Below are 27,880 nucleotides of genomic sequence, written 5' to 3'. Positions count from 1 at the left end.
TCCTACAATGGCGAGGCCGAGCCGGGATGCTGGAACGAGTAGTATAGGACTGACTCACTGGAGCTTTGACTTATATTCACCGTGGAGGCAAGCTTTTGATAATGGTTACTATAATTGTATGTACGTTTGCAATTAATTCAAGAGAGGTCACATTGAATTGTCACTCAATAACGCGCCCGCTTGTATTAATTTTTGTAACTAAACTAACCGCTTTAATTGGTGGACAGAAGACACACCAAATAGCTCATTAAAGTGTTAGGAGACAGTCACTTCAATGCTGCCTCGCTTGGTTTTACTTAATACCCGATTTATGATAGGTCGTGCAGACATGCCAAGTATATGCTATAGCCTATATATATTATAGTTGCAGATATTATGAGTGTGATTGAATTACTGCTAGCTGTGGTATCAAGTAGCTCATTTATTAATTCACTGAGCCGAAGAAACCCTGAGTCAAATGAAACGGACAACCACATTTCCCTTGCACCCAGGAAGCCTTTTAATTCCTGGAGCAGGTGAAGGTTGCCTGCCTCTCCATCCCCGCCAGATGTCTGGGATGCGTCTCGGCCACCCCCCATATATAAAATGTTAATTCTGAAAGACGCGTACATTGGTATTAAGAAAAAAGTCCTTGGGCATTGTTCGTAGATAATATTGTAGTTGCCTACTCAGATTCGTAGCTGTATAGGCCACACAGACACCATGGTTCAGACGCTTCATTATTATTATTTTTTTCACAGCGAGCTTTTTTTTCTCCCCACTGCGCGGAAGCAAGATTTTTGATAACTATTATTGTTGTATATATCTGGGCCAAGTGCACACACTGCTCTGTAGGGCATCACAATGAAGGCTTAAAACTACTAAATTTTCACTTAAACATTTATTACAATACAACAATTTAATCTTTAAATTTTTGATGGGACTAAATACGCAACAATAAATTACTATAAAGAAGGATCTCTTCCTTCAGACAACACTGCTTGTGCCTGAAACTCTTGAAGCACTAGTGATCTGTTCAGTGACCTTCATTCAACAAAATTCAGCATCAGTAGTCAAGCATAAGCACAAATATCCTGCACTGTTGCACATAACTGGCCAATACAGGCACTGAATAGCCTATACTGCAAACTAGGAACCATACTTGCACTCAATGCTTGCCAATTTATTAGTTTGCACTAACCATGCTAAACTAGTAGGTTTAGTTTTTTTTGTGATGTTCTCTGGACATCAGAGGTAATGGTTGTTATGAATTTGAATGACAATTATGTCATTATGAATAGTTGTGATTATACTGAATAACTCTATAGTTTAATAATCCTTGGAATGTAGCCATAAGCATTCAAAATGCACACACTGGTCCAATAATTAGGAATGAACACTGGAATGACTTATCATAATTGTTTGGTCCTTAAATAAGCCCTACTTGCCTATTAGTGTCCCGACTTTTATGGAATGTTGAACTTTTACAAAAATATCTTCATGCTGTTCAGTAACTTCAGAGGACAAAAATTATCCACAAATGATTATTTATCGCTGTCTTTGCGAGTCTCATGGTTCTTGCTCTAGTGTTTTTGTCATCAAGGAATTGTCATCATTCAGTATCCTGCTCATCAGTGACCGCCACGTGTCTACACCTCAATGATCTCCTTGGCGGCCTTCACCACACAGGCGGCAGAGATGCCAAACATGTCCAGCAGCTCATCACACTTGCCGGAGCGAGGGACGCGAGGCACTGCTAATTGACGGACGATGATGTCCCTCTCCATGGCCACAGCAGACATCACGGCCTCCCCAATGCCACCTGCACCAAGGTGATAATTATGAGAATTATAGAAAAATTTAATTTTTAACCGATAGCCTACCTCAATTAAGCAAGTAATCAAAACTCTAACATTGATGCAAAAGAATTTACTCTGGGTGACCATTATCAATGACAATAAGATATAATAATTGAAAATCAATTTAATTAACTTTCTATATAGGTGGGCAACCCCAAAGCTCAAAACATCCATCACTTATTCACATACACTCACTGGAACACGAATTTTGTACAATAATATTTCTGGAAAGATTGAGTTTCTTAATAAGTAAGATGGGTCTTATTAATACTGCTACATTATATGAGGCATATAGTGTAGAAGGGGCAACCTGTCATTTTTAAAGATTTGAGAAAATCCTGTTTAAAGAAGTTTTCAAAACTGTCTAACTCTATTTATTGGTGGATTTCAGAGTTTTGTGTGTTAATGAAAAGCTTGAAACAAAAGCCATTCGACTACATAAAGAAAATTACCATGATAGCAAGAATTAGCCTTCCTTTCAGGGTGAAAACATAGATTGCTGTAGCTACATGTTCAGAAATTCTAGGTTTTGGGACACTTTCCTTATGTATTTGATTATTTATTTATTGGTTTTGATGTTTTTAGTCACTAAAGATAACTTTCATCAAGTGATATTTGATTATGTTAAAGAAAAATAACCCAGTGTAAAAATAAGAACCTCATTCTACAGGTCTAATAAAAATAAAAAAAATGGTCAGTTTCCCTCCATGTTGAAACTATAGGTACAGAAGGATGCGGACTGCGTGACATCACAGCCACAAGAGTAGGGAACAATCACTACACACCCCACGCCGGGCAAGTTGGACAGAAAAATCACGCAACTTTAGCCTTATGAATCATCCCCTCTAAGATCTCCTTTCCTTTAGCTTGCCTCATCACATGCAGCAAGAATTCAGCTATCAGAAGCTGCCAAAAACTCAATACCACCCGATTTGGTTTGGTCGCCCCTTTTACACGACATATACGCCTCATATGCTCTATGTGGCCCTTTGCTCATACAAGCTGGCTGGTCAATATCCATTGTCTTGCAGTGGCAGAGCCACTTCACTCAAGAGACCACTTGTGACATAAGATGGGGTCCACTCCTGGACATGACTAATATGGATTGGTCATTTTTTGCTGTTCTTTTCAAAATAAAATCAATAAAATTTATAAAATACTATTAATTATTTTGCCAGGCCAATGGAGATAATGCAATAATAATTATAATTCATCAATGAACCTTTGACCCAACTCCTAAAAGCGCCATGAACTGCTTGCTTAAAATAAAAATATTTGATATAATTAAGTAATATCACAAACAGTTTATGAACTATCCTTTTATTCACACTCAGCCTATGCAATAAAAGCTCTATGTCTAAGCTACAACATATTGAAATTTCAGGTCACTAGGTCTGTTTTTAAGGGTTTCAGAGCCAAAATACTAAACCAAAGCTAAATCCATACACCAAAAGTTAGCGGTTAGCGTTAGCTTCCACTAATTTCTTTATCAGTTTAGCTGTCAAGTTTAAGGGGGTGGGTACTACTTTTCTTAAGCCTTTAATTTATTCCTCAAGCAAATATATAGCCTTGGTAGTAGATCAGCTAACCTCTATGTCTAAGGGCCGCTTTCACAGTCACTTTTGTTTGTTTTGTTGGTTACCAAAGAGTGGCGATCACCGCTATAGTATTTCCACGTGAAACTGGCTGATGGGGTAGTGGCGGCTGTGGGGTTAGCCTAGCCCCGCACCTTGCCACACACTCTCAACACCTCTCGCTTCCTCTGCAACCGCCACTACCCCATTGGCCAGTTTCACGTGGAAATGAACAAAAAGTGGCTGCTACAATTCAATGAGGAAAAATGTCATGCACCTTGAGAGGGGATATCCAGCATACCAATACCACATGGGAACAATCCACTATCAACCACAGAGGCAGAGAAAGACATGGGAGTATATGTTACCAGGCTACCAGTGAAAGACAAATTCATGCCAATCACAGCAGACAGGTTAACGATGGTAAGATTCTGATTAACGATGCCCACCACTGCATATAGCATAGTCAGCACTTGTAATACCTAAACAAGCTGTCTACATGCTTATCTATTACTTACAAGGGCTTTCACAGGTCAATCTACTGCCCATCTTTTATAACTCCATTTTTTACCTCATTCAACATCATTCTGCTTAAACTTCTAGATACTAAAATTTCTACTATTACTTTCATCATTTACCTGACTATTGGAATTTCTTTCCTTCCCCTGTTCCATCCAACTCTGCCATTCACTATGCTCCAACTGACCTTCAGGGTAGTGGTCCTCCACAACAATGATGCGGCCACCACACTCCTTAGCGTTGGAGATGATGGCGTCCTTGTCGATGGGCTTGATGGTGAATAGGTCCATTATACGGACATTAATGCCCTCCCCCTCCAGCTTGTCGGCAGCAGTCATGGCCTCACGCAGGGTGATGGCAGCACCAATCACCAGCACCTTGTCATCTCCTGATGATCGCAGCACACTAGCCTTCCCAAGCTGAGGATATTGGGAAATTTAGAAAGACATGTTTTTTTCCCATTCCAATCTCTACCGTTTGGAAGTTACCCAGTGAAAAATGTAACTGAAGAACCTCAAATCCAGACAAAGAATGCTTTAACCCATGAGGAGAGGAAAAAGTTACTGAGGAAGAAACACCTATATTCTTGCAGTCAGGGAGAAGGATGAAGAACAGATCATCAAACAGAGATAGAGAAAGCAAATCATATTAAGTATGAATATACTGGAAGCAGCACAAGAAGTAGGAGGAAAGGCACATACATGGGAAACAAAAAACTCATAAAGGCAAAACAAAATTATGAAAAAAAGAAATGGAAGGCAAATCAATAAAAAGGATGAGATAGTTGGCAGAACTGACCAACCTCATCAACAAAAAGAAAGTTGTGATATTCATTAATTTATAATGGATAAGGTTTAAGAAATATAGGATGAGGAACCAAGATTGACTGCGAAAACCTCAACCATAGATTTGCAGTTGACGTGGTCTTATGAAGTGATTGAGAAAATATCACAAATAATGATCAAGGAACTCAACTTGATGTCTAAAAGTAGGCCTGAAGATTAACATGAAGAAAACAAAGGCAACTAATCAGTCGACAGAACAACAAATGCAGATAAGGAATGAAACACTTGTATAAAGTAATACACCTATCTAGGACAAGCAATTCATGCAAACCCAACCCACAAAAAAGAAATCAGAGAGGCTATGAATGGGGTGAGTGAGAGGGGTAGGGTGAGGACGTGAGCTCCCTCCTTGGTTGAGTCGACAATGGCGGGCAGAACCAGGAGTCCGAGAAATTTCTGTTGTGTCTGAAGATTTTACAGGCAAGGAGTGGATTGCATGCTGTTTGTGTCCAAGGTGGTGTCATGTGAAGTGTGCTAATTTGACATGAGTCAAGCAGGATAATGTACCCAAAATAAATTGGATTTGCAATCCATGTCTTCATAAAGTGTCTCTTGCTACCAACATTGTTGAAAAATTGGATAAATTCAAGAAAGAATTATCTAAAGAAATATCTATGGTCAAAGATGAGGCTGAATCTCGGATGTCCAGTGTCAAGGAGGAGTTGAGTGAGGTGGCAGGCGTGATTTGTGATTAGCAGGCAGAGTCGGGTCCCGCCAGTTTTGCTGACGTAGCCAGACGCAAGAGGAAAAAGAATCTCCTTGTCGTGAAGGCCTCTGATCAAGATAAAAAGGCTACCAAGTTGAAAAATGAAGTTTCCCAGGCATTACAAGGCATTCAGATTACTGATTCAAGATTCACGAATGGAGGTAACATTATTATGAACTTTGATGTGAACACAAGGAATGAAGCAGCTCAGAAATTGGAAAATGTAGAGCAAGTTAGCACAAAAAGTATGGGAAAACAAGGGCCAAAGATCATGATCTGCAATGTGCATAAGGAGACCAGGGATAAGATAACCGAGACACTGCTAAACAGGAACGAGTTCCTACACTCGATTCCTGGAGTTGAGGGGAAAATTGAGAAGATTTTTAGCAAGCCTGCTGCTGGTGGCACAATGCACTATATTTTGAAATGTGATCCAACTGTTAGAGAGTTGACTCATAAACATCATGACAAGATAAAACTAGAATGGGGAGTGTACACTGTGAAAGATAGATACCATGCAATCATATGTTATCATTGTCAAAGATACGGACATCTTGAGGCCAACTGCACTGCCAAGAACAATGGAGAAGCCCCAAAATGTTACAAGTGCGCTGGTGATCATAAATCAAAAGATAGCTCCATGGCTGAGAGGAAATGCATAAATTGTGTGAGGTACAAAAAGCCTGAAATCAACCACTCAGCGAATGACCAGTGTTAGGTAGTTCTTCATACTGAAATTGAGAGAATTCGTAACATAACCGATCATGGCTATTAATTGGTGCTTGAGATTCGAAGATAAATTGTGTGATAAATGTCAGTGAGTTGGAAATAATCATTGGACATTGAATTGTGATAATAAAGAAAATATCAGATAAATGGAAAATGAAACAACGGATATTTGTGATACTATAAAAAGGAGATATTGTGATTAGCACGAACCAAAACATGGCCAAGTGACTATAATGATGCCATGTTTATTAAAAGGACATCAGTAGGTTATCCAGGAAAGCAATTAAGACTCACTCACTCACTATGATGTTGTGAATAAGTGCATATCGAGGATTATTATTGAGGCTAACATCATTATTGCTGACGGCCCTACGGAGCGCTGCGCTGACAGTGGAGCTGGGCCTGAAACCTCATCAACAGTAAGCGGTGAACGGGATGGGGTGCTTTTGGTATATATATAGTAATAATATGAAATGCAACAGACACTCTCCCTGCAGCAAAAGGTGTACAATCAATGTATCCTGTTAATCCTAACATATGGTTCAGAAACCTGGAGCCTTAGCAAAGATTAAAATGGAATGCAGCAAAGTGCACAAAGAAGAGTAAAGAAAAATGCTGGGCTTAAGTTGGAAACAGGAAGTAAACATCATGGACGAGGGAACAGAGAAAGGTTAGAGATGTTTTTAATGATGTTTAAGAAGAAATGGACTCATACAGGTCACAGCATGCACAGACATAACAGATGGACAACCATAGTATCAGAAAAGGCAATCCAGAAATTGTATAAGTCAGGGTCATCAGAGGATCAAGTGAAGAGATGAAAATTAGAGTATGTGTTTGCCAGAGCAGGATCAAGTACACTAACATCAAACATGATTGTGAAGAATGTTGGAAAAGGGTTCTACAGTGGACTAATATATAATGGCTGAAGACAATGATGATTATGATGACTTATTTGAACTTATAATTTCCTCATCGGCATGAGAGCTATGATCATTGGCCAGTGGCCACTGTCGGCTACTTTCTCCAAAACACAACCAAAACCCCAAGTTTTTTTCAGCAAAGATTTTACTTTATGAATTCCCAAAGTGCACATTGTTCAACAACTGGTACTTTCCAAATGTCTATTTATCTATCTGCATCCCCAATGCCCTGCTCCCTCACAGGAACTTCCCTCCAGGGGGTGGCCACAGCACAAGTGTATCCATCTCTTCCTGTTCTTGCACTCCACTCAATACACTCAGTCCTGCTACTTCCAACTCCCTCGCTCCAATACTCACTCACCCTATTGATCCGCTTCACAGGTGGTCTTCCCCTGACACCCCCTCCCTCAGTCCTTTCCTCACACACTCTTCACAACTTCATTCTCCTTCATTTTCATCATGTGTCCAAACCATCTGAGCGCACCACGCTTCACCCATTCCTTCCTTCTGAATGTATTTAGTCATCTAATGACTAACTGTTCTTATAGGTATGAAAATGGTTTATGGAAGCTTCATTGTTCATAATGTCCATCTTCCTGCCTCCCTTGCAGCCTTGCACTCACCTCAAACTTGTGATCGTTATCATAAACAACTGCAGTGCCAGGACGGGAGGTCCTGATGAAGCAAATGCCAGGGGTGTTGGCCGCCAGCTCACAGGCACGTTCAGTGGACACTGCATCAGATGGGTAGAATACCGTGGCTGTGGGTATGGAACGGAACATGGCCAGGTCCTCCAAGGCCATCTGGCTGGGGCCATCCTCACCAATACTCACACCAGCATGGGACCCAACACAGTTCAAATTTGTCTGCAAGCAAGAGCGGTCAATGTCAATAATGTGATCATTCCTACAGACATCTGAAGGAAAATTTAGTCTAGCAATGTCCAGATTCATTCAGACACTACCTGCTATACACTTTTCCCCTGAATATCACACAGCCACTAAAAATGTGCTGTTTACCAATGTTCACCAGACCTCTGACCTCTGAAGAGGCATGAAAGAAAGGGATGCTTTGTCTCACTCAACTTTCTTTTGGTTGTCATTTATATTATGGAGTGAACACAGACCCTTCTTGCTGAATGTCTTACACAGGACTATAGTGGCACACAGCTTGACTACATCAGTACACAGATAATGGAACTTCTACATCCCTTATCAAATACACTCTTATTCTAAGCCATTGATTATTACAAACAAATACATAATGCACAAGCAAAATTATGTAAAAATGTTGACAAATCATAACTCACCTGGGAGATGGCACCCATACGAAGCTGGTCAAAGGCACGGGTGAAGAACGCAGCGAAGGTAGACACAAACGCGACAGTACGGTCTCGGCAGGCAGCCCCAATGCCCACACCCACCAGGTTTTGCTCAGCAATGAAGCATTCAATGTACCTGCAAGAGAAAACCTGGTATGAGATTGCAAGGACAAATTTCTTTAGAGGAGAAGGCATTGTACCGCCTGTAAATGACCAGCTGATGAGGTGTGCATCATGCATTCAAAACATGTTTCTAATCAGGGGTGTGGAGTTGGAGTTAAAAATTTCTGACTCCGACTCTGGGAAATTTTAAGGTTGCAACTCCGACTCCGGTCCCCATTCTCTTCCCCCTCTACTGCAAATCTTTTTTTATATATATTTATTATTATTATCATTATTATTATTATTATTATTTTTTTTTTTAGGTGCTGCCTGAAGCGCCTGTACTCTCTCTTGAGGTCCTCTTGGACGGCCCCAGCCAGAGAATAGTTTTTGAACCGACCGCACCAGGTGACTGCATTAGCTAGCCATCTCGCCCTCCTCCCTTTATCTGATCTATCCCTCAGTTACATTAGTTCAAACCATGGTTGCCAATTTTGTTAGGTATACTTTCTGTCTCAACTACATTTGGTATGCCTTTTTCAGGCCACCTGTTGAAATATTTTCCTCCTTGTGCTCCCCATTCAAGCGATGGACATACATATTTACACCACAAGAAAGTCTTATCTATCATTCCAGGGCTCAAGTGTAATAGATAATAGCAAGGAAAGTTGGAAAGTTTTGTTTAGTCAGCGCAACATCTGTGGTCATATGCCGGAGAGAGAGAAGGGGAAGGAATTATAGGAGAAGGGAACAGATCCCAGGAGACGGGACACAACCCCCGATTAATACCTGGTACCCTTTCACTGCTGGGTGGACAGGGGCGTAGGGTATCGGAAAAGCCGCTCAAATTTTTCCACTTCACACGGGAATCGAACCAGGGCTCTCTCAGTTGTGAGCCGAGTGTGCTAACCACTGCATCACGAAGCCCCCATAGAAAATAGAAAAGCGTTTGTGAGTGTCGGGAGAGTGTTTAGAATAAAGAAGTAGCTCAAGAAAGCCTACATGCGCTATAGGCAGCAGGTTAAAAAAAAAACTACATCACATGATAAATGATTACATAAAGGAATCAGAGTCGAAGGTATTTCTATTGACTCCGATTCCGACTCCGGCCAAAAGTAGCCGACTCCACTGACACCGACTCCACACCCCTGTTTCTAATATATCATAAACAGTTAATTGTTCATTCCTTAAACAATAGCTAATTTGACTCCCCTCAACCTTAGGCAACTGAAGCTTTTCACCTTTTAGTTTCATGACTAAAGTTTTTGATTGATCATACTTCATGAGTACATATTTTACATCAGTTACTCCACTTCCTTTGCTATCACTGCTTCATGCTTATTGAAAATCACAAGTCAATGATTCACAAATTTAAGGTAAAGCAGAGGTATATTTCATTTGGTCAATTATGCTTCACTTTTAGCTCATCTTTTTCACTGTTGTTCGGCCTTCCAGTACACAACAGTCAGCTGTCCCACAACACTTCCCTCTCAGTTTTTCAGCCACCCATCAATGACCAGCCACACAAGCAAGGATAAGGCAATGTGTGCTAACAGACCTTTTACCTTACCTGTAGCTACCTGATAATCTCACCAAATAATCTTATTTCCAAAATGCAAAAATTATCATGATTACAAATTTGTATATCTCAGAAGACAAAGTACACCTAAGAAGTATGGGCTTTATAACAATACTTAGACCCGACTGAATATAGTCTAAGTCTTAAATATGGGGCTCCATTCACTACTATCATCAAATTTAGCCAGGATCATGGCATATAAATCAAACTTAATAAAGAATAATGACTTAGAATAAAAACTGCAGATATAAGAAATGGCATGGAAACACCCAACAATATGTAAAATCATAAGTATTTTACACAGTGTACAGAACATCAAACTCCTGTTTTCTCACCTCTCTGCATCTGTCTTCAACATGGCATTAGAGAAGGTGGAGTTCTTGGTGTCTCCGTCAAGGGCAATCACTCTTGAATTGTTCTCAGCCAACTTGGAGAGAGCTGTGCCATAAGCCTGTCGGGTGGCCACCTTGTCACCTGTCAAAAAACAAGTTTTCATTTACTTAGTTTATGATTCAAGCAAATCAGTAAAAATAAATTTTCAAAAAAAAAAAAAAAAAAAAAAAAAAAAAAACCACTACAATAATGATTTTGCATGTATATAAATATTTTGGTTAAATATTAAAAAAAAATCTGGTAGGAATACAACTAAGTTAGCTGCTGACAATATTTATGCACTTTAAGGAAGAATACATCTGATCTAAATATAACAATTTTAACTTTTGAGGTGATTTAAAGGATTAATGACATTGCAATGTTCCATTTCAACAATTTACATACCCTTCACTGGCCTCTAGAAAATAATCACCATATATAATCCCACTGAGAATGAAAAATTTGCTGTTGACTGTGAGCATTTGAAATTTTTTTCATAAACCCCATTCCTTCCATAACAACCCTCCATTCTTCCATAGATAGGGTGCGAGAAGCAATGACAGTCATTGCTGTCAACTTATTTAACCACAAGGGCAGAGTGCAGTGGCAAAAATGTTCTATGAGGACATTATCAAATAAATAAGAAAGCAAAATTATATTCATCATCAGGGTGTAGCCCTTATTAGGGAAGAGGAAGGGAAACACAGATGTAATAGCATGAATAAAGGGTTCCCTCACCTTTCTTGTAGCTTGGGGGGGACTGCAGCCGGATGTTAGTGATGTCCACTTTGGGGGCATCTTGGTGAAGAGGCTTTTGGGGTACCAGGTTGTTAGGGCCATTGTTTTTGATTTGTTTCTCCACATAGCTAAGCACCTCCTCTGCCTTGGCTCCCAAAGGTTTGCCATGCCAGTTCTCCTCGTCCTCAATCGCTGGGAAGCCCTTGCCCTTGTAAGTCTTGGCCAGGATAGCAGTGGGCTTGTCCTCCGTCTGGGCAGCTTCATGGAATGCCTGCATGGTGACAACCCGCATCATTTATAGTCTTGTATCTAACTACAAGTAGCTATATAAAGCAGATTACATAGCCCACAAGGCAATACATTAAGTTATTTATGATAAATATGATACACTAGTCAGTCAATCCTCTCTGAGAGTAAAAGGTTTAAATTTTACTTAAAAGAACAAAAGAGTTGTAATCCATTGACATTGTCAAGCATAACCAAAACCTCATCCTATAATCATGTAAAAGAAACCACCTTGAAAGTTATTAACTACAATCCTTTCTGCCACCTCAAGGGCACTCTTGGCTAAGATTTATGGTCTTGCCAACACCCTCTGAGAGGCCACCCGTGAGGGAGATCCTAAATGGCTCACCTTGCACAGTGCCTCCACATCATGTCCATCGACCACCAGAGCATTGAAGCCAAAGCTCTGCAGGCGAGCACGGTATGTGTCCATTTCATGCTGGAAGGCAGTGGGCTCAGACTGGCCGAGGCGATTGATGTCAAAGATGGCCACCAGGTTGTTGAGCTTCTTGATACCAGCAAAGCTCAGAGCCTCCCAGATGCTGCCCTCAGCACTCTCACCATCACCAATCAGGCAGTATGTTCTGAGGGAGTAGTCAGTTCCTTTAACCTTCTACTTAACTGAATAATGAAATTATTATAAATAGGTAAGTGAACTGAACATTTCTTACTGCCCACTTAGAAAATTAGAATTTTGAATAGCATTCCATTGTATGCTATACCTTAAGTGAACTGAGAAGGGATATATTAGGGAAGGAAGTCTAAATAATATGAATTAGCATTGTGTCCATGGGAAACCCCTAATTTTTAGTGTTATAACTATTTTGCTATATTGTTACTACTATCTATCTATATCTCTAACACCCTGTTCCCTCATGAGAACTTCCCTCCAAGGAAGTTTTCATGTAAAGATGGGAAGCAGGACAAAAAGTGTCAAGAAATAAAATGACAATAGGTAAATAACTGAGAACAAATTAAAACTATAAGAGATGCCATGGAGATGAAACAACCCAGAAGTGTTCCTGGAGACCACTACCCAATTCCCTCACCTGTAGGAGGCCTTGTCGTAGTATTTCCCAACATAAGCCATCCCACAGGCCACTGACAGGCCCTGACCCAGGGAACCGGTAGCCACATCCACAAAGTTGAGGCGAGGGGTCGGGTGGCCTTCAAGATCGTTGTCAATCTTCCGCAGGTTCATCAACTCCTCACGAGGGAAGAGCCCAGCCTCTGCCCAGGCTGTTCCGAAAACAGAAAATCAGCACTGCTGAACTTTTATCTTAAAACAGCAATGAAAATATTATATACCCCATGACAAAAGGCTGGGTAGTAAATTGTGTCGAGATACTGCCATAGTGATTTTACCCTTACCTCACATACATGCATATCAACCTGTATTGTAGTAAGAAAAGTGATTTGGTAATGCAACACTACATACATATCACATGCTAAATTCACTACCTGCCACACCGACTACGTCAATTCATGTCAAAATTAATGAACTGTAGTACTTCCAAAGTTCAATTTATCATGTACTAATTTGATTCACTTAGCAGGATAACAAGTACAGTAATATAGAACTCTCTACTACATACACTAAGGACTGAAGGTTATCTTTACATACTACTGCATTATAGAGTAAAGATTATTCTTGTCAAAAATGATTACAGGAATTTAACGTGCAATGAAACAGTGAAGTAAGGCATGGAATTGTTTCTTTTTAATGACCACTTGAAAATAAACATCCTTTCCATACTGTTATTGTAAATATTCATTATCATTAATCCCAAGATGTTTTTGAAGTTGTCATTTCCAGTCGTTTCAATATTTCACAGTACATTGTAACAAACTACACAATGGAGCATGAACCCTGGTTATAGTAACTCTTGGACTTGGGCAGCCTCAGAGGTGTTGGGTTACCTCCCTGATTGTGATGTGTAGCTTACATCAATTTGGGGTTCCCTGAACTCTGCCAGATAACACGGTAGCAAGCCAGCTTGTGTGTCTATCTGATGTAATATTTTAAATTTCAAAGATATTATTTAATAACGAAACTTCTTAGTTCAATAAATTTTAAGTCCCAGTTTCAAGGAAAGGTAAATGTAGTCAAGTATATGGAGCACTGTGCTTATTTTTTCTTGATTTGTCAGGAATGTGCCCTTGAGCGGTTTCCTTTACCGTAAAAAAAACAAAAATGACATTTGAACTTAACAAAATGTATAAACTGCCGTAAACATGGTCTGAAAATAAACAAGTAGACCGTTAATTGAAAGATGTTTTTTTTTCTGATATATAAAACAGTCATGTTTACAAGTAATTCTTCTTCGTGGGTGTTTTATGGGGCTAGTTAGGCTGTGGTAATGTCATGCAAGCACCACCGTGAATCCGTGAATCAGCAACAACTGGTGCCTGACATCCGCACCACATGACCGTGAAGGAGAGAGCGGGGGAGGGGGGAAGGCAGCAGCACGGCGGGGAAACTCCCGGAACACACGCTGGGAATACACACGCCCGCCCTCCACTATGTAATATTAGTTTCCTGTGATAACGGGACCTACCGGCATAGAGGATGGGAGCGGCGTGTCCCTTGGACAGGATGAAGCGGTCGGAGCTGGAGTCGCGTGGCTCGCTCACCTTGTACCTCATGGTGTGGAAGAACAGGACGGACATCACCTCCGCCATGGAAGCACATGATGTTGGGTGTCTGATAGGGAGAAAAAGGTCAAATTATATACAGGTAATATCGACGACAATCTGGGAGCTAAACAAAACTTAATACCAAACAGCAGGTAGTTGTGAAGTTTAAAATCATGAAAAGGCGAACCATAAAAAAAATATAAAAAATCCTGGAAATAAACTACGTAATCATTATTCCTGACGACTCATTGACTGGCGCGTGACAGTCTGCACGACAGGCCTAAAGGTTACGTCCTATGACTCGTTTTAGGAAATGGCCGCCTCGGGTATTGAAAGTTTCACGCAACAAATGCTTCACTAAAAAAAACGTCAAAAGTCTAACAGGGATCATCGCCGGAAATACATGCGGTCAGAAAGTCGATAACTCAGTAGAGGTAGGATACTGTTTGGAGCACCTTTCAACACACCAAACTCAGGAGATGTCGGGACAAAAACTAAAGCCAAAACAGTTTCATACATACGACTATATTTTCAATTTCTTGTTGTTTTTTAAGTGACGGACAACATCCGCCTGAAAGGATGAACGTTAACTTTGGATCGTCTATGTGAATGAGACATCGATCGATGAAGAAATGAATGAGTGGAGAAATACGTTCCAGGCATTTACTGTATTCAGTGCTTTACTTTTGACGCATGGTAAGCAAATTATTGAATGAGATGAGCAAATAAGAAAATTATGCCCGTCGTTAAGATTATATCGGCAAGGCCTCAAAAGTGAATCAAATCACCTGGTGTAATGGTAGTTTTAAGCATCAGCTACAGGTGGACACAGCCAGCACTCCCCCAGGGTAGGCCAGAAGGCGATGGCCTCGTCAACACAAATGAGTAACCACGTCCCACTGTGTATTTACAGACATTTACGGCCGGGGTTTATGGGACCGTCTTCCCTCGGCCACGGATGTCTGTCGGTGAAGCCACTGTGGTTTACCGACGGTAATTACTGAAAGTTAGATCTCTCCCTCTCTCTGTCTCACACACACACACACACACACACACACACACACACACACACACACCCCGCTCCATAGCTCAATCGGTTAGAACGCTGCGCTGTCAGGCTTCACGGCCTGACCGGCGGCGGTTCGAGCTCATGTCGGGAGGGTATTTAATAGCGATTGCGAGTCCAACTCGTGATAAGGCCGTGGTGAATTACACACACACACACACACAATAAAAAGTGCATAAATAAAATAAAAAATCAAACCGCAGCTTTCCTTTTTCTGCAGTGCCATGTCCCAACTTTTGCCTATTCCCTCCTAAAAACCCCGCCTAACTAACCACCAACGGGCAAGAAGCTAAGCCTTGCAGGGACAAACGTGAAAACCTCCCACTTTTAAATCTCCAGCTCTCTTCTTCCAATATGAATATCTCCATGTGAACTAATTGAATTTATTCGCAATAGACGTTTTCTTACGTTAAATCAAATATAGCGGATGTATCCCTCAGCCACACAAAAATGTACTGCACTAAGTATCGTTGGACTGCACCTAATATTTTTTTTTTTTTTTTTATGCCAACTGGCTGGCGGATCATCAATATTGTACCGGAGCATGTCTGTTCTAAGGCCCCTCCATCGATTTCACTTCATTAATATAGAAGAAAATCCTGACTAACAAGCAGTTCATCGTGGCTATGGAAGTTACCGCGACCTGCTTCCTGCATTAAACAAGCGCCTCTCCCATCATGTTACTCGCATTAAGTGCAGCTAAACGCCATGCTAATTACAGCTTACAAGGAAAATGAATGTTTAATTTCCCCGCTATAAACTTTTCAAACTGGCTTTCACACAATTTTTCTAGTGCGTGACACCTCTCCGCCTTCCAACACCTTAATGAACAGCTATCAATGCACAGTCCAATAATACAAATTTTCACAATACCAACGCGTATGCACAGCTAACGTTCCTAAATATTTATTAACTACACACTTAAGTACAGTAGCGCATTACTATATACGTGTAAGCTGGCAGTTTCATACTACCAAGCATCAGCGACGTAATTATAAACAATATTACACGTGGTGAATACATAACTATATTAGTGGTGTCTTATTATGAGCTTCTGTAGAGATCAATAATAAGCTAAGAACGGAAATGGTATACATGTCAGGAGTGGATGAGCACCATCAACGTAATTCTAGCTTGTAAGAATAGTTAACAGTGGAATAGTATGATACAGCATGGCCAAGACTGTGCCGTGGATTTAGCATGGTTAGGTAGAACATGAAGACTGTAATAGTATTGAAAGGACAGCATGGATGAAGCATGCAAAAGCAAGCATGCGTAAAAGTTAGGTGTAGTTACGAAGGAAAAGTAAAGTTAAAAGTACAAAAAGATACGGCAGAGTATAGAAGTGGGATCCCAGATTGAGTATTGCGAAACTGTTATTTAAATGGGGTATGGGAAGGTGTGAGTATCCGGATGCAAAGGGCTGGCAGGACTACAAAATATGAAGTATATAATTACAAAAGTATAGCAGAGTAATGATAGTGGGATAGAGGGTATGGTGGGGCGGCATGACCTTGAAAATAGTGAAGTACATAAAACTACGAGTAATGTTACTGACTGGGTTGAGAGTGGAGGAACAGCAACTTGATTCTAGGAAGACATTTCGACTCATTGGCAATGAAATTATAATTCAAAACTGAAAAATGCCTCAAAGCAATCTGAAAGTTTAGGGAATAAAAACGAATAACCAAAAGGAAATCTAATTCCCAAACAAACATGAGAATAAGAAGACATCGAGGCTATTGGCATAAAAGTATAAGTACACAAATCTTGCCTCAAATTTCGGGAGCCATAAGGGAAACCCATCCCACCATGCATGCACTTCACACCTCAACGTTAAGGACCTACCCAGAGCCCGCTGCGTCGGTGCTCTTGATGGACAGCACCCGCAGCTTGTTGGCTATGTCCTCCAGCTCCTGCACGTTAATGTCCGACATGTTCCCGGCGCTCTTCGGGCCCAGACCAGACAGTGTACAGCCCATGCGGGTCCAGCTAACAGTGGTCCTCCGCTCGAAAAATAACCTTTATAAGAGGCCACTGGCAACCTCTCTCTCACGTATACGAGCCAATCAACAGCTCGAATTACCACTCCTACAGATAGATTCCGAAGTGAGTGACGTGTTTAATGATGATTATGCTCTATCGCGGTAATGAGAGCTAGTAATTGTCTCCTGTGATTGTTTGTCTGTTGTTTCTAAAAAGAAGACGATGTTACGTCAGACATGTGAGCAAAGGAGTGGGTGGGGAAGGGGGCGAGGGGAAGGGGGGTAGGTTGAGAGGTTGTCCCTTCTGCTTACCATCAATAATTAAGAATCGTGTACGTGACAGCAATGACAGGGCGGACAATACTCTTTAGAGACGCAGATCACACGTCCTCGTTACATTACACTGATTACAGGCTCATGTTTACTTATGACTGGCCAAGACGTATTCGTTGCCTCTGATTGTTCTTATGAACTTAAGCACTTTTAGTTTGATTTTCTAGGCAAACCAAGTCACACACGGTCAAACAAACGACAGGCATATTTAACGAAAAAAAAATATCATAAAAACTGTTGCGCCCTTTGCTTCAACAGGTGCAGTCGCAACCACAGACAGACGAACAGATGGAAGGAACCAACAGACTGACAGACAGCCTCCGCCGCTCCCCAGACTGCTTGTCACGCCAGCAGGCCGCTGGATGCACCGAAGGCACCACCAAGGGCGTGGGCCGCGACACGTGAATAACACTAGCTACGAGTGTAGAAATCTTCCACAAGGCTAAATAACAGACTTTCCCTCCTTAGCCACAAGTCAATACCGCCGCCGCCGCCGCCAACCATCCAGCCAGCGCCCAGCAGCTTGCCACCAAGCCGCCGCCGCCGCCACCAGCGCGGCCACACCCGCGCCCTGTCTGCCATTTCTGCTCAAACGCAATAAAATTGAATAAAAAACCCATTCCAGTTGAATCCATACTAATGTTTCTACTGCTAAGACATAATGCAACTCTCACTTCACTTTTGTCTGTTTTCCTAAATCTTTTTATCTTAATTCTTCCGTTCCACATGTTGCATTTCCAGGTCATATTTAACTCCTCGGCGGCAGCCTCCCCTTTCCCCAACACATGCACAGCCACGGGGAGCCGCGCTTGCCTCGCCTCGCTACACACTAATGGTCGTTGCAACACAGGCCTCCGTCACTGCGAGACGCCTCAGACAAACTGGAGGCGGACAGTCACGCTGACACTGACAGTCACATACACGCACACGCACCCCGCGCCACACCGCTAGGTATGCTTAAGCAGAAATCGGTAGTGGTGGCGGTCTCGTACTTCGGACGGTTTTGACTATTTGACACCGTGCCGCCCTGAAAGTCTGCGGCCAAGCTCCGATAATTTTAAAAGTGATGTCAACACACTAAATTAATTTCTGGAATACATGTAGATTGTAGAGGGTTCGGGAATAAAATATATCGAGATGTCAGCTCGTAGCGGACAAGGCAGCGAGCAGTCATGAACGCTGACATTTGAGTTCCCCCGTCTTCGTCCCTCCCCCGCCTCCGTCCATCGGAGATCAGGGATAATCAGTCAGTTTCCTTACCCAAGGTTTCCGCTGTTAACTACCAGTTACACCGACAGTCAGAACGCTTGGATTTATCATAACGGGAGTCCAAAATTACAAAATCTTGGCAACATTAGCTAGTCGTCCATCTCATGATTCCATCAGTTGTCTTACAGTTATACCCAAGGTTTCCAGGGTTTGGTATATCTGCTACACCAACGGCCAATATACGTGTATTATTATCACAGAGTTCACAGAAAAAAAATAACGACGGATGGCACTGCAACTTCACTCGCCCTACTCATAATTCACTGACGATTAAGAACTTTGCCTGGGGTTTCCAGTTTTTAAAGCTAAGGTACCGTCCAAAGCCCTGCACGCTAAGCCAAGCACGGCCACGGAAGATACTGACTGGAACTGGGCTGGCCCTCCCCGCTCGTATATATATAACCTCCGTTACGCGCAATCACTGGCCTAGAGGAGAAAAATAGAAAACTGTCTATAAGAGCACCTTGCTGTAATCCTGTGTGTGTGTGTGTGTGTGTGTGTGTGTGTGTGTGTGTGTGTGTGTGTGAGAGATAGAGATAAAGCAAAACCACAAAAGGTACCGAGACACACCAAGGCTGGGATGTGCGAAAGTGTGTGCGTGGAGTGTGACTCGAGTGTTTATATGCGTGTGGACAGGAAAGATCTTACGTAAATCGTTACTTAGCTCGTTACTTTACTGGCCATAGTTGAGATAGTAGTGTTGAGTACAAACATAAACAGTACAATAAAATGTGAACCAAAACGGAAAAGGAAGCAATCAACAAACCAAAACAATAAAGGTCCATTCAATCGCACCACAGAATCCTTTCACGTGTCCGAGATTAGTGCTGATTAACATGATAAAATAGACCCAAGAATACATAGTAGTCCTGTGTCTTACTTCTCACGCAGAAAGCAACGAGCTACTTGGATGCTCCCTCTCTCTCTCTCTCTCTCTCTCTCTCTCTCTGAGTAATCGTATATATAAATCAATATCTTCGTATAATTAATGATTAATCAAAATTTGTTTTCATATGATTGTTTAGACGTTTGAGTGAAACCACACGAATCTTGTGCACAATTTCTCTGCACAGGTGTAAACTGTACACACACACACACACACATACACACACACACACGATGAACAACGACCAATCGTCAACTTTCTCACCATAATTTCTTACTTTCGGCTGTCTCCAGACCTTAGTCCTCCATCCCTTAACACACTTGAAGAAAATAATAATATGTGAGTTTGGAAAAAAAATATTGCAAAGAACAAACTCGTAAGAACAAGCGATAATTGAGGGAGGAACAAAGAGGAGTCCATGGAAATACAAGCGAGAGAGAGAGAGAGAGAGAGAGAGAGAGAGAGAGAGAGAGAGAGAGAGAGATATCGACCTGCAACAAAGTCATGAGTCGCCTCTCCTTCCTCCATCTCTGAATCAGCAGGAATTTTCCTTCTCAGAGAAACTCCTCCCTCCCTCCTCCTCCCCGACCTCTCTCCCTCCCCCATAAAGAAGAGAGAGTCGTGAGTAGTTTGTTGTAATGCTTATCCCGAGAAACTGTAATGAATTCAAGTTGTTAAAGTTTCTCTCCAGTGACACAGTTTCCGTTCGCAAACGTATGCCGCACGTCTGCATCGATCATCACTATAATTTAGCATCATCAGAATCATCACTACTATCTAAAACATTATCCCCATCGTCATCACTATCATCATTACCATGCTTACACGACATATATATATAAAGCAAGAATCTTTTAATTTTGGTACTAAGGGGTGCGATTTTTTGTTTAGTAGTTCTGTGGGTGTCTTCCAGTAAAAAAAAAAGGCAGCAGCAGCAACTTCACTTCCCGTATTAGAAAGGGTTTAGAAGGCACGAACACTAACTATTATTCTTATTATCGGCGTCGAAGTCGCCGATCAACAGATTGACCATCTTAGTGTTCTTGTTGTTTTCCTGTCTTACCCATGCACTGTAAACATGACATTGTATAATAACATTTGTTAGCCCTGATGAACCCTACAACATGGCATTATAAACAAAGTCAGCTTTTTTTATACGTCTTGGCCTGTGGCGTCGGTAGGCCTTCATAGTAGGGCCTGATGGTCGGCCCCAGCCCGTTGTGGCGCAGGCAAGTGTTTAAAGTGGCGCCATCTTTACTTTTCAGCATTTTTCATTTTAGGCCCCTAATTGTATAATATAAATAGTTGGGGGGGTGTTGGAGGGTCATGCGACGCCGATCTAGCAAAGTTTTTGTGCTATTAACACTTGTTATTATTACACGTAGTAGTAGTAGTAGGTGAAGTTTTGATGTGGAATTTTGTGGTGAGGGTTACGGCGATGGATCGAGGGATTGTGGGCTCCATCTCGGGGTTGACTCAACACAATAATCAAACCAACAGTTGCAAAACAGAATTAGTTTCACGCAGTGCACGTATCCTTGAGACACTTTTTTTCCGAGTTGTGTGTGTGTGTGTGTGTGTTGCAATATATACTCCATACAGACTATGGCGATGTCTCTATCATAACGAGAGAGAGAGAGAGAGAGAGAGAGAGAGAGAGAGAGAGAGAGAGAGAGAGAGAGAGAGAGAGACACGAGCACTGAGCCACTGACAAGGTGTTCTCCGTGTTTGAAAATCCCGGGCTTTTCCCTTCCTGACGCCACGTCTGGCACGGTTTGCAGCGCGCTCCCAACCCACGCTCAACAACCAACCCCTTACAAAATAGTCCCTTCACAACAAATCTGCTTTTACACATACATCACCTAACCCACGTGATGCCCAGCGCCCTCGCTCAACAACTCCTCCCTACAGCAGTAGCCACACACCGTCAGGGGATGATGGATAGTGGCAACTATATAGGCTCTATATAGTGGCAACCTCCTCCCCTTAGCTTGAGTGCTCATGCAAGAAGTTTGTTTTACCTCTCTAAACTCTGAGGTCTTCCTCCCCTTGAGCTGCACTCTCACTTAGTACGAGGTTGCTTTCATGGACCTCCTAGTGTGCATCCGTCACGTCCTCGATTGATTGTTACCAAACAAGGTGACTTGGGTGACCTTGAGCACGGCGGGCCGCCTGAAGGTCGCGCGGCAAGCCAACAGCGGCGGCGCGGCAGGGAAAGTGACCCCGATAATAGACCAACGAGGGTTACGAAAGGCTCCCCGAAACTTGGAACGCTCCAACCCCAGTGGCGCGGGGGGGCTTATGGGGCTAAGCCCCATTTAAAAAATGGTTTCACTTAGATGCTCTATTATACAGATATTCTGCATCAGAGCATTAAATAAACAAAATAGTTACCTCTCATTTTTATTAGTAAGACTCGTTTTCTTTTATGGCATGCAGTCGTCAGTCGAGTCCATGCTTTGTCCAACCCGTCAGTCTAGATGCACGGAGAGGAGGAATGGTCTTGTATATTGACATAATGCTGATATGTAATAGTCGTGTGGTGATAAAGTTACAGATTGTGCTAACGGTCACGCCATGACAACACAACTGCCAACAAGCTGCCCTCTGACCCATTTAATTCCATCCTTAGGTCTAAGTAATCGCATCTATATCTTGTTTGATGTAATGATAAAGTATGAATAAGAAATAAGGAGTAAAAAATGCCAATACTGATCGATATGATACTTTAGTGAATGTTATCAGTGTACGAGTACAAATACGAGGTCTAGCCAAGATAAAGTGACACTGCACTTGAATCTCAATTAGGCGAGACGAGAGCAAGGTTGCCTGGAGTACGTGGGCCACTGGATAGCATAATAAATTTTTTTTTTTTAACAGAATAGTTAATGTCTTTATGACTTTACTGAATGAAGTGTAATAATAATATTTTTTGATGATTTGGAAGCGTTCAAATAAACATTTAATATATAAGTACATCATAACATCATGGGAAGGTTCTCTGTTAATAAATACTGCCATTTTCGTCCCACTCTTTAAGACAAACTAATCATATGAAATCCATTCGCCGCAGCGTCTCCCTTTGCATCTTGCCCAGGGTAATCAGTGTGGGGTAGGTTAGCTCCACCGGCCATCAGGATGCATGTGATGTTCCGTACACGCACACATCCTACTCCCGGCGCCTACATGAAATTTAATAAAAGCACTGGAGGCTCCACCATTCCCAGCAACACGTCTCATTCCGCCTCAGTTCACCTCTTCACCTTCGTGGTCACATTGTGGGTTAAGCCACTACACAATGATCCACTTCCTCACTTCCTCCTCTTTAAAAATATTTGTTTTCGTTTGTTTCCTTGTTTTTTTTCACACAATTTGCATTATCATTCATCGGACGGACCGTGTAATAATAATGATGATGATAATAAGAATAAGAATAAGAATAAGAATAAGAATAAGAAGAAGAAGTAGGAGAATAACGGCCAGTTATTGTGTGCAGAAATTTTGTTTTATCCTATATGATGAGAGAGAGAGAGAGAGAATGTAACTGTGGCAAGTGATATGGAAATACATTTTCTTTACAATGCAATCATGATAAGCGAAATTCTATTATCAGGCAGCACCATATCGATCGGCCACCCTGGACAATGTCACAAGGTCCGGTTACTACTTCGCTTGGTTTTGCTTAAAAACTCGCCCAATGACAACCACCACACACTCAAACATACTATTATAGCACACACACACACACACATCACTAGTAAGTACCCTATCCGACGTTATCATTGATTTTATGAAATTAAATTCGTATTGCTTCAGGAGGGCACCACTCCACTACTTTAGCTCTGCCACAGTTTCATCAACGGGGTTACTGTTATATTTTACTGATAAGGAAGCGGCAAACCGGCTGACAGACTTCCAATTTTGTCGCTTTCAGTTCTTCCTTGAGTTTGATTTTTTTTCTAATCGAGCATTAACTGAAGCCTTACATAAATAGGCTACCTAGAATACAATATAACGCAGATACCGTTAATATGACTTTGCTGATTATATTATGATGCTAACAAACGGACTTGACATAACTTAATCAGTCTGTATCTAGCTCCAGGCTTGCATTCACCACTATTTTTATGTACTCGCACCATAATTTTTCCCATACAAGTAACATATACAGGCTCAAAGAGACTATTCTACTCCTACTAAATAGTTTGCTGGCATTACGACATCTAAGTGCCTGACGCTGGTGGGTGAGAGGCTGGAGGTGGTGGGGAGGCCATCAGGCAACTGAGGGCAGCGAAGCGATAATATTGTTGCCATGATAGATATAAAATCAGAATGCGGTTTTTTTCCCTTCTTTCATTTTCTTTTTATCCTGAATAAAAAAGACTGGTATGAACAGATACTCCAAATGTGGAATATCTTGAATTCCCGTGAATCTATTTGAGATTGATAGATAAAAATAGATTGATAGATGGATGGATAGATAGGTAGATGGATGGATAAAGATACAGACTTTCTAGGCAAAGTTCTGAAGTTCATTATCTCATTTATTATACATCCAAGAAAGAAAACCGGTAAAAATAATTGGAAACACGCTGTGACCGCAGGCATCTCGTTCCTCTGGGGCCGGATATGAGAGGGCTAGGAAGAGGAGGCCGGTGGGAGTGTCAGAGTGGGCCATGAGAGAGAGAGAGAGAGAGAGAGAGAGAGAGAGAGAGAGAGAGAGAGTAAAAAAGTAAGATAATGGATATATATATGTAAATACACAGAATTGATAGATTAGACATACTGATCGATAGATATATAGATAAATAATTATATATAAGTACAGATTAATAGAAATAGATGATATAGATAGATCACAAAACAAATGATAAATAAGACCAAAAACAGAGGTTATAGATATAAGGGATAGATAATAAACAAACTCTGGAGACGGTTGCGTGTAGTATACATCCGGTTAGAATAGTTTAAACCGGCAAAAACATGCCATGCTCATTGACTACCCAAGGCACGCATCAAGACGGAATTAAGCACGTAATGTAGACCTACCTTGTTTTCCCTTGTGTCCAGTAATAATTTTCCTAACATACTAATAATTAAGTGCCCAATGATTTTATAACCTCTCTAGTCAGTGCTTGTATTCATGGTACCCGATGAGGCACTACACCAAATCTACAGTTTTACGTAATCCTATGTGTCATGAGGCATATCCTTTGCCATGAGCTTCACGGGTATTCCTTTTTATCATAACAATGGACTGCTCAAACCTGACGCTCTCTGCTTACCCTCCCGACCCCGCTATAGCAAACACATTCTTACACCTGTCTTACGTAACCTTGTGTCTGACGAGGCTTACCCTGCCTCATCAACTATTTACTATTATTCATATTTTACATAACAATTCACAACAAACAATACTCCAGCAATGTTCTCATCAGGGGTCATAATAACCTCTCAACCCCGATAGTATGAGCCCACGATGCAGCCATCCAGTTACAACCACGGAGACCCAAGCCGACGAGTAAGTTGGGTATTCTGCGGTCTGTGTTACCTGCCAGCTCCCCATCCTTGCATTACTGTCAAGGTAACACCTTAGCCAGTGGCTAAAAGCAATAGCACTGCCATGATGTTATGTCACGAGTAGTCGCTGGCCTGTATAGCGAGGTCATCTGCCATTATCGACCGCGTCACCCTTGGGCTTGTCTTGCACGGCTATAGTCTGGTCGTCGGCTCTCCTCCAGACGATGGCAAACGGTGGCAACATCGATGCCTGGGTGTTTCCTGTACACATTGTACTTTTTTGTCGACACTCCTGCCACTTCCCGCTTTGAAAATTACTGGGAGACTGATGACAGCTTAAACCGTCAATGATTCCAGTGCAGTAATATGTTCATTTTTTTATGCTTTCAATGTATTCCCTGAGTGGAAATTCAGGGAAATCAACACTCTTTACAGTGAATCAACTCTTCGTTCCTAAAAATCAAGCCCCAAACATGAAAACTGTACCAGACGTGGCAACAGTGTGCTCCGCCGGTAACTCCTCGTCGCCATCCAAAGATCCAAACTTATAGATTACACTCAATACATAACAAGTACTGACCCGGAATTACTGGCTGACGTCGCCTTGACTGAGTGGATGCGTAGCTTGTTGGCGATGTCCTTGAGCTCCTGCAGGTAGTTGGAGTCGGGTTTGTGGTATTCAGACATGTTTGGCGGAGGGATGTAGCGTTATCAGGCGAGCGAGCCACACTGACTGAAGTGAACCTCGGCAGACCCATCCAGCCCCTGGCCCCACCTACCTGCCCGCCTCTGCTGCCTCGCTGCCACACGCTAATCGTCACCCTACCTGCTACTCTATAGCAGTAAGAAAATGCACTGCACCTCTATCATCTATTTATGAAATTGAGCTGATTAACATCGACAAAACCAGCGTGATCATATCTTTCAGTATTGGGGTGGGGGGGCTTACATAATCAGTGTGCTCCTGGGATATTATAACACTTATAACTCCAATAAATTTGATGTTAAAAGCACTAAAGTCGAAGTAGATTTTTGGGGCAGGTACTACTTTCTGTCATAACCATGCCAAACTGAATCATAACACTAAAATTCAATAAATAAGATGTTAGAAGCACAAGTCGAAGCCATCGGTATAGTAGATTTTTGGGCAGGCACTTTTCATCATAATCATGTTAGAGAGTTAGACCACCCTTCCGTAAATAATACGGGAGTTCATGTAAAATTTCCGATAGCTAAATTCATAGTACCATACCATATAGTATGTTCGGGGTAAAAACTATACATCTGCGAGATCAGGATATAGGGCTACAATCCATTTTGTGTTCTTGATAATGTTCCACATGTTATATACTCATCAGAGAGTAGAATAAACTGGATATGACGATTGAAGCGTAACAAAATATTACAAGTAACCTGTATACGATTGGTGCGTCTACAAAGGCAGTTAAATTTATGGAGGAAATACAAGTGTTGCCCGGTGATACCACGCGCAACGCTCTACACCTTGCCCATTATCACCATGGCAGGTATCGCTGGATGATCCACGTGGTGCCAATTCATGCTGACAGAATATTTCACGTCCTGCTCCGCCATCTGCATGAGTCATTCCAAGGATCCTATCGAGGATAAGGAATAACACTTTGCTTGTGAGTGGGAGTTATAATAGGAACGAAGGCGACACCAGCTTGCACAGCATTCACAGGCCACAGGCCACGCCTATCGGCCACCACTGATAACTGTTGGTAACTCTGAAGATGTTTAATAGTGAAGCTACAGATTATTGCTACAGTATTAAGTTAATTCACTCTTACCAGAATACCAACAGCTGGTTCGTGTAAGCGAGACTCAGAGCACGAGAGTCGGAGCATCGAAGGAACAGGTGAAACAGTCCGTAGGTGGCGTGCACAACTCATCAAGTTCAAGCTCGGGCTCGGGCCGGAGGGCCAGCAAAACAAACCGCGTTTCGTCTCTCTGTCTATGAGCAATGCAATCACACCCTTGTGGAACACAGACGCGAATCTCGACAGGGGCAGCCTATATCAATCTCACGAAGGCATATCGCGAAGCACTCTGGGACATTCTGCAGATGCGTGGAATTCATGCAAGGATTATTGTCCTGCCTGATGACTGGCCCTAAATATATTACTCTGGGACTGAGAGTGTAGTGGAGTGTGGGGGAGGCGTTTTCGGCTTCATTCCTGTTAAATTCAGGAGTGAGGCAGGGGTGCGTCGATCCTTGCTCCATCACTTTTCAACACTTGCATGGACTGGGTAATAGGCAGATTTGCTGATCAAAGTCGTTGCGGAGCATCTGTTGGCGACATCAAGGTCACTGATCTTGTTTTTGCTATGATGCTGTAATCCTCGCATAATCGATGGAGATGCCTTTAGTTCCAAGTGCTTCGCAGGATCATGGGGTATCGCTGGACGACTTCTTGTCGAACCAACGACTACTCCGTGAAACTGAATCGAGGTATATTACAAGCTAGTTCGTGAGCGCCAACTCCAGCTATATGGGCATGTGGCACGCCTCCCGGACGTCGATCCTGCTCACACAGTTGTTTCTCTACGAGACAAGCCTGAGTGGAGGAGATCAAGGGGATGCCTACGTAACTCATGGCTGGGGCATGTCGACCGATCCTGGCGGGAGGGA

The 27,880-nt window shown here is 42.0% G+C and overlaps 1 protein-coding gene across 2 annotated transcripts; it reads right to left on the bottom strand.

Annotated features, from left to right (window-relative positions):
- Positions 1-865: 865 nt before the first annotated feature.
- Positions 866-25,975, bottom strand: LOC126986717 (transketolase-like protein 2). Of its 2 annotated transcripts, none has more exons than XM_050843085.1 (10): positions 25,808-25,975; positions 14,090-14,235; positions 12,581-12,770; positions 11,881-12,115; positions 11,247-11,517; positions 10,472-10,610; positions 8,444-8,591; positions 7,758-8,000; positions 4,119-4,350; positions 866-1,801 (listed from the first exon to the last, which is right to left on the bottom strand). In XM_050843085.1, the coding sequence occupies exons 1-10, from the start codon at positions 25,912-25,914 to the stop codon at positions 1,629-1,631; spliced, it is 1,884 nt and encodes a 627-aa protein (XP_050699042.1). In that variant the 5' UTR covers positions 25,915-25,975; the 3' UTR covers positions 866-1,628. The 2 variants fall into 2 exon arrangements, with proteins under 2 accessions (XP_050699042.1, XP_050699041.1); XM_050843084.1 differs by lacking the exon at positions 25,808-25,975 and adding an exon at positions 17,083-17,250.
- Between the last annotated feature and the right edge of the window lie 1,905 nt (positions 25,976-27,880).

Source organism: Eriocheir sinensis, chromosome 62, assembly GCF_024679095.1.
Source record: "Eriocheir sinensis breed Jianghai 21 chromosome 62, ASM2467909v1, whole genome shotgun sequence".
Taxonomy (NCBI): Eukaryota; Metazoa; Arthropoda; class Malacostraca; order Decapoda; family Varunidae; genus Eriocheir; species Eriocheir sinensis.
The sequence above is the reverse complement of the archived record's forward strand: the minus strand, read 5'-3'. Positions and strand labels throughout refer to the sequence as shown.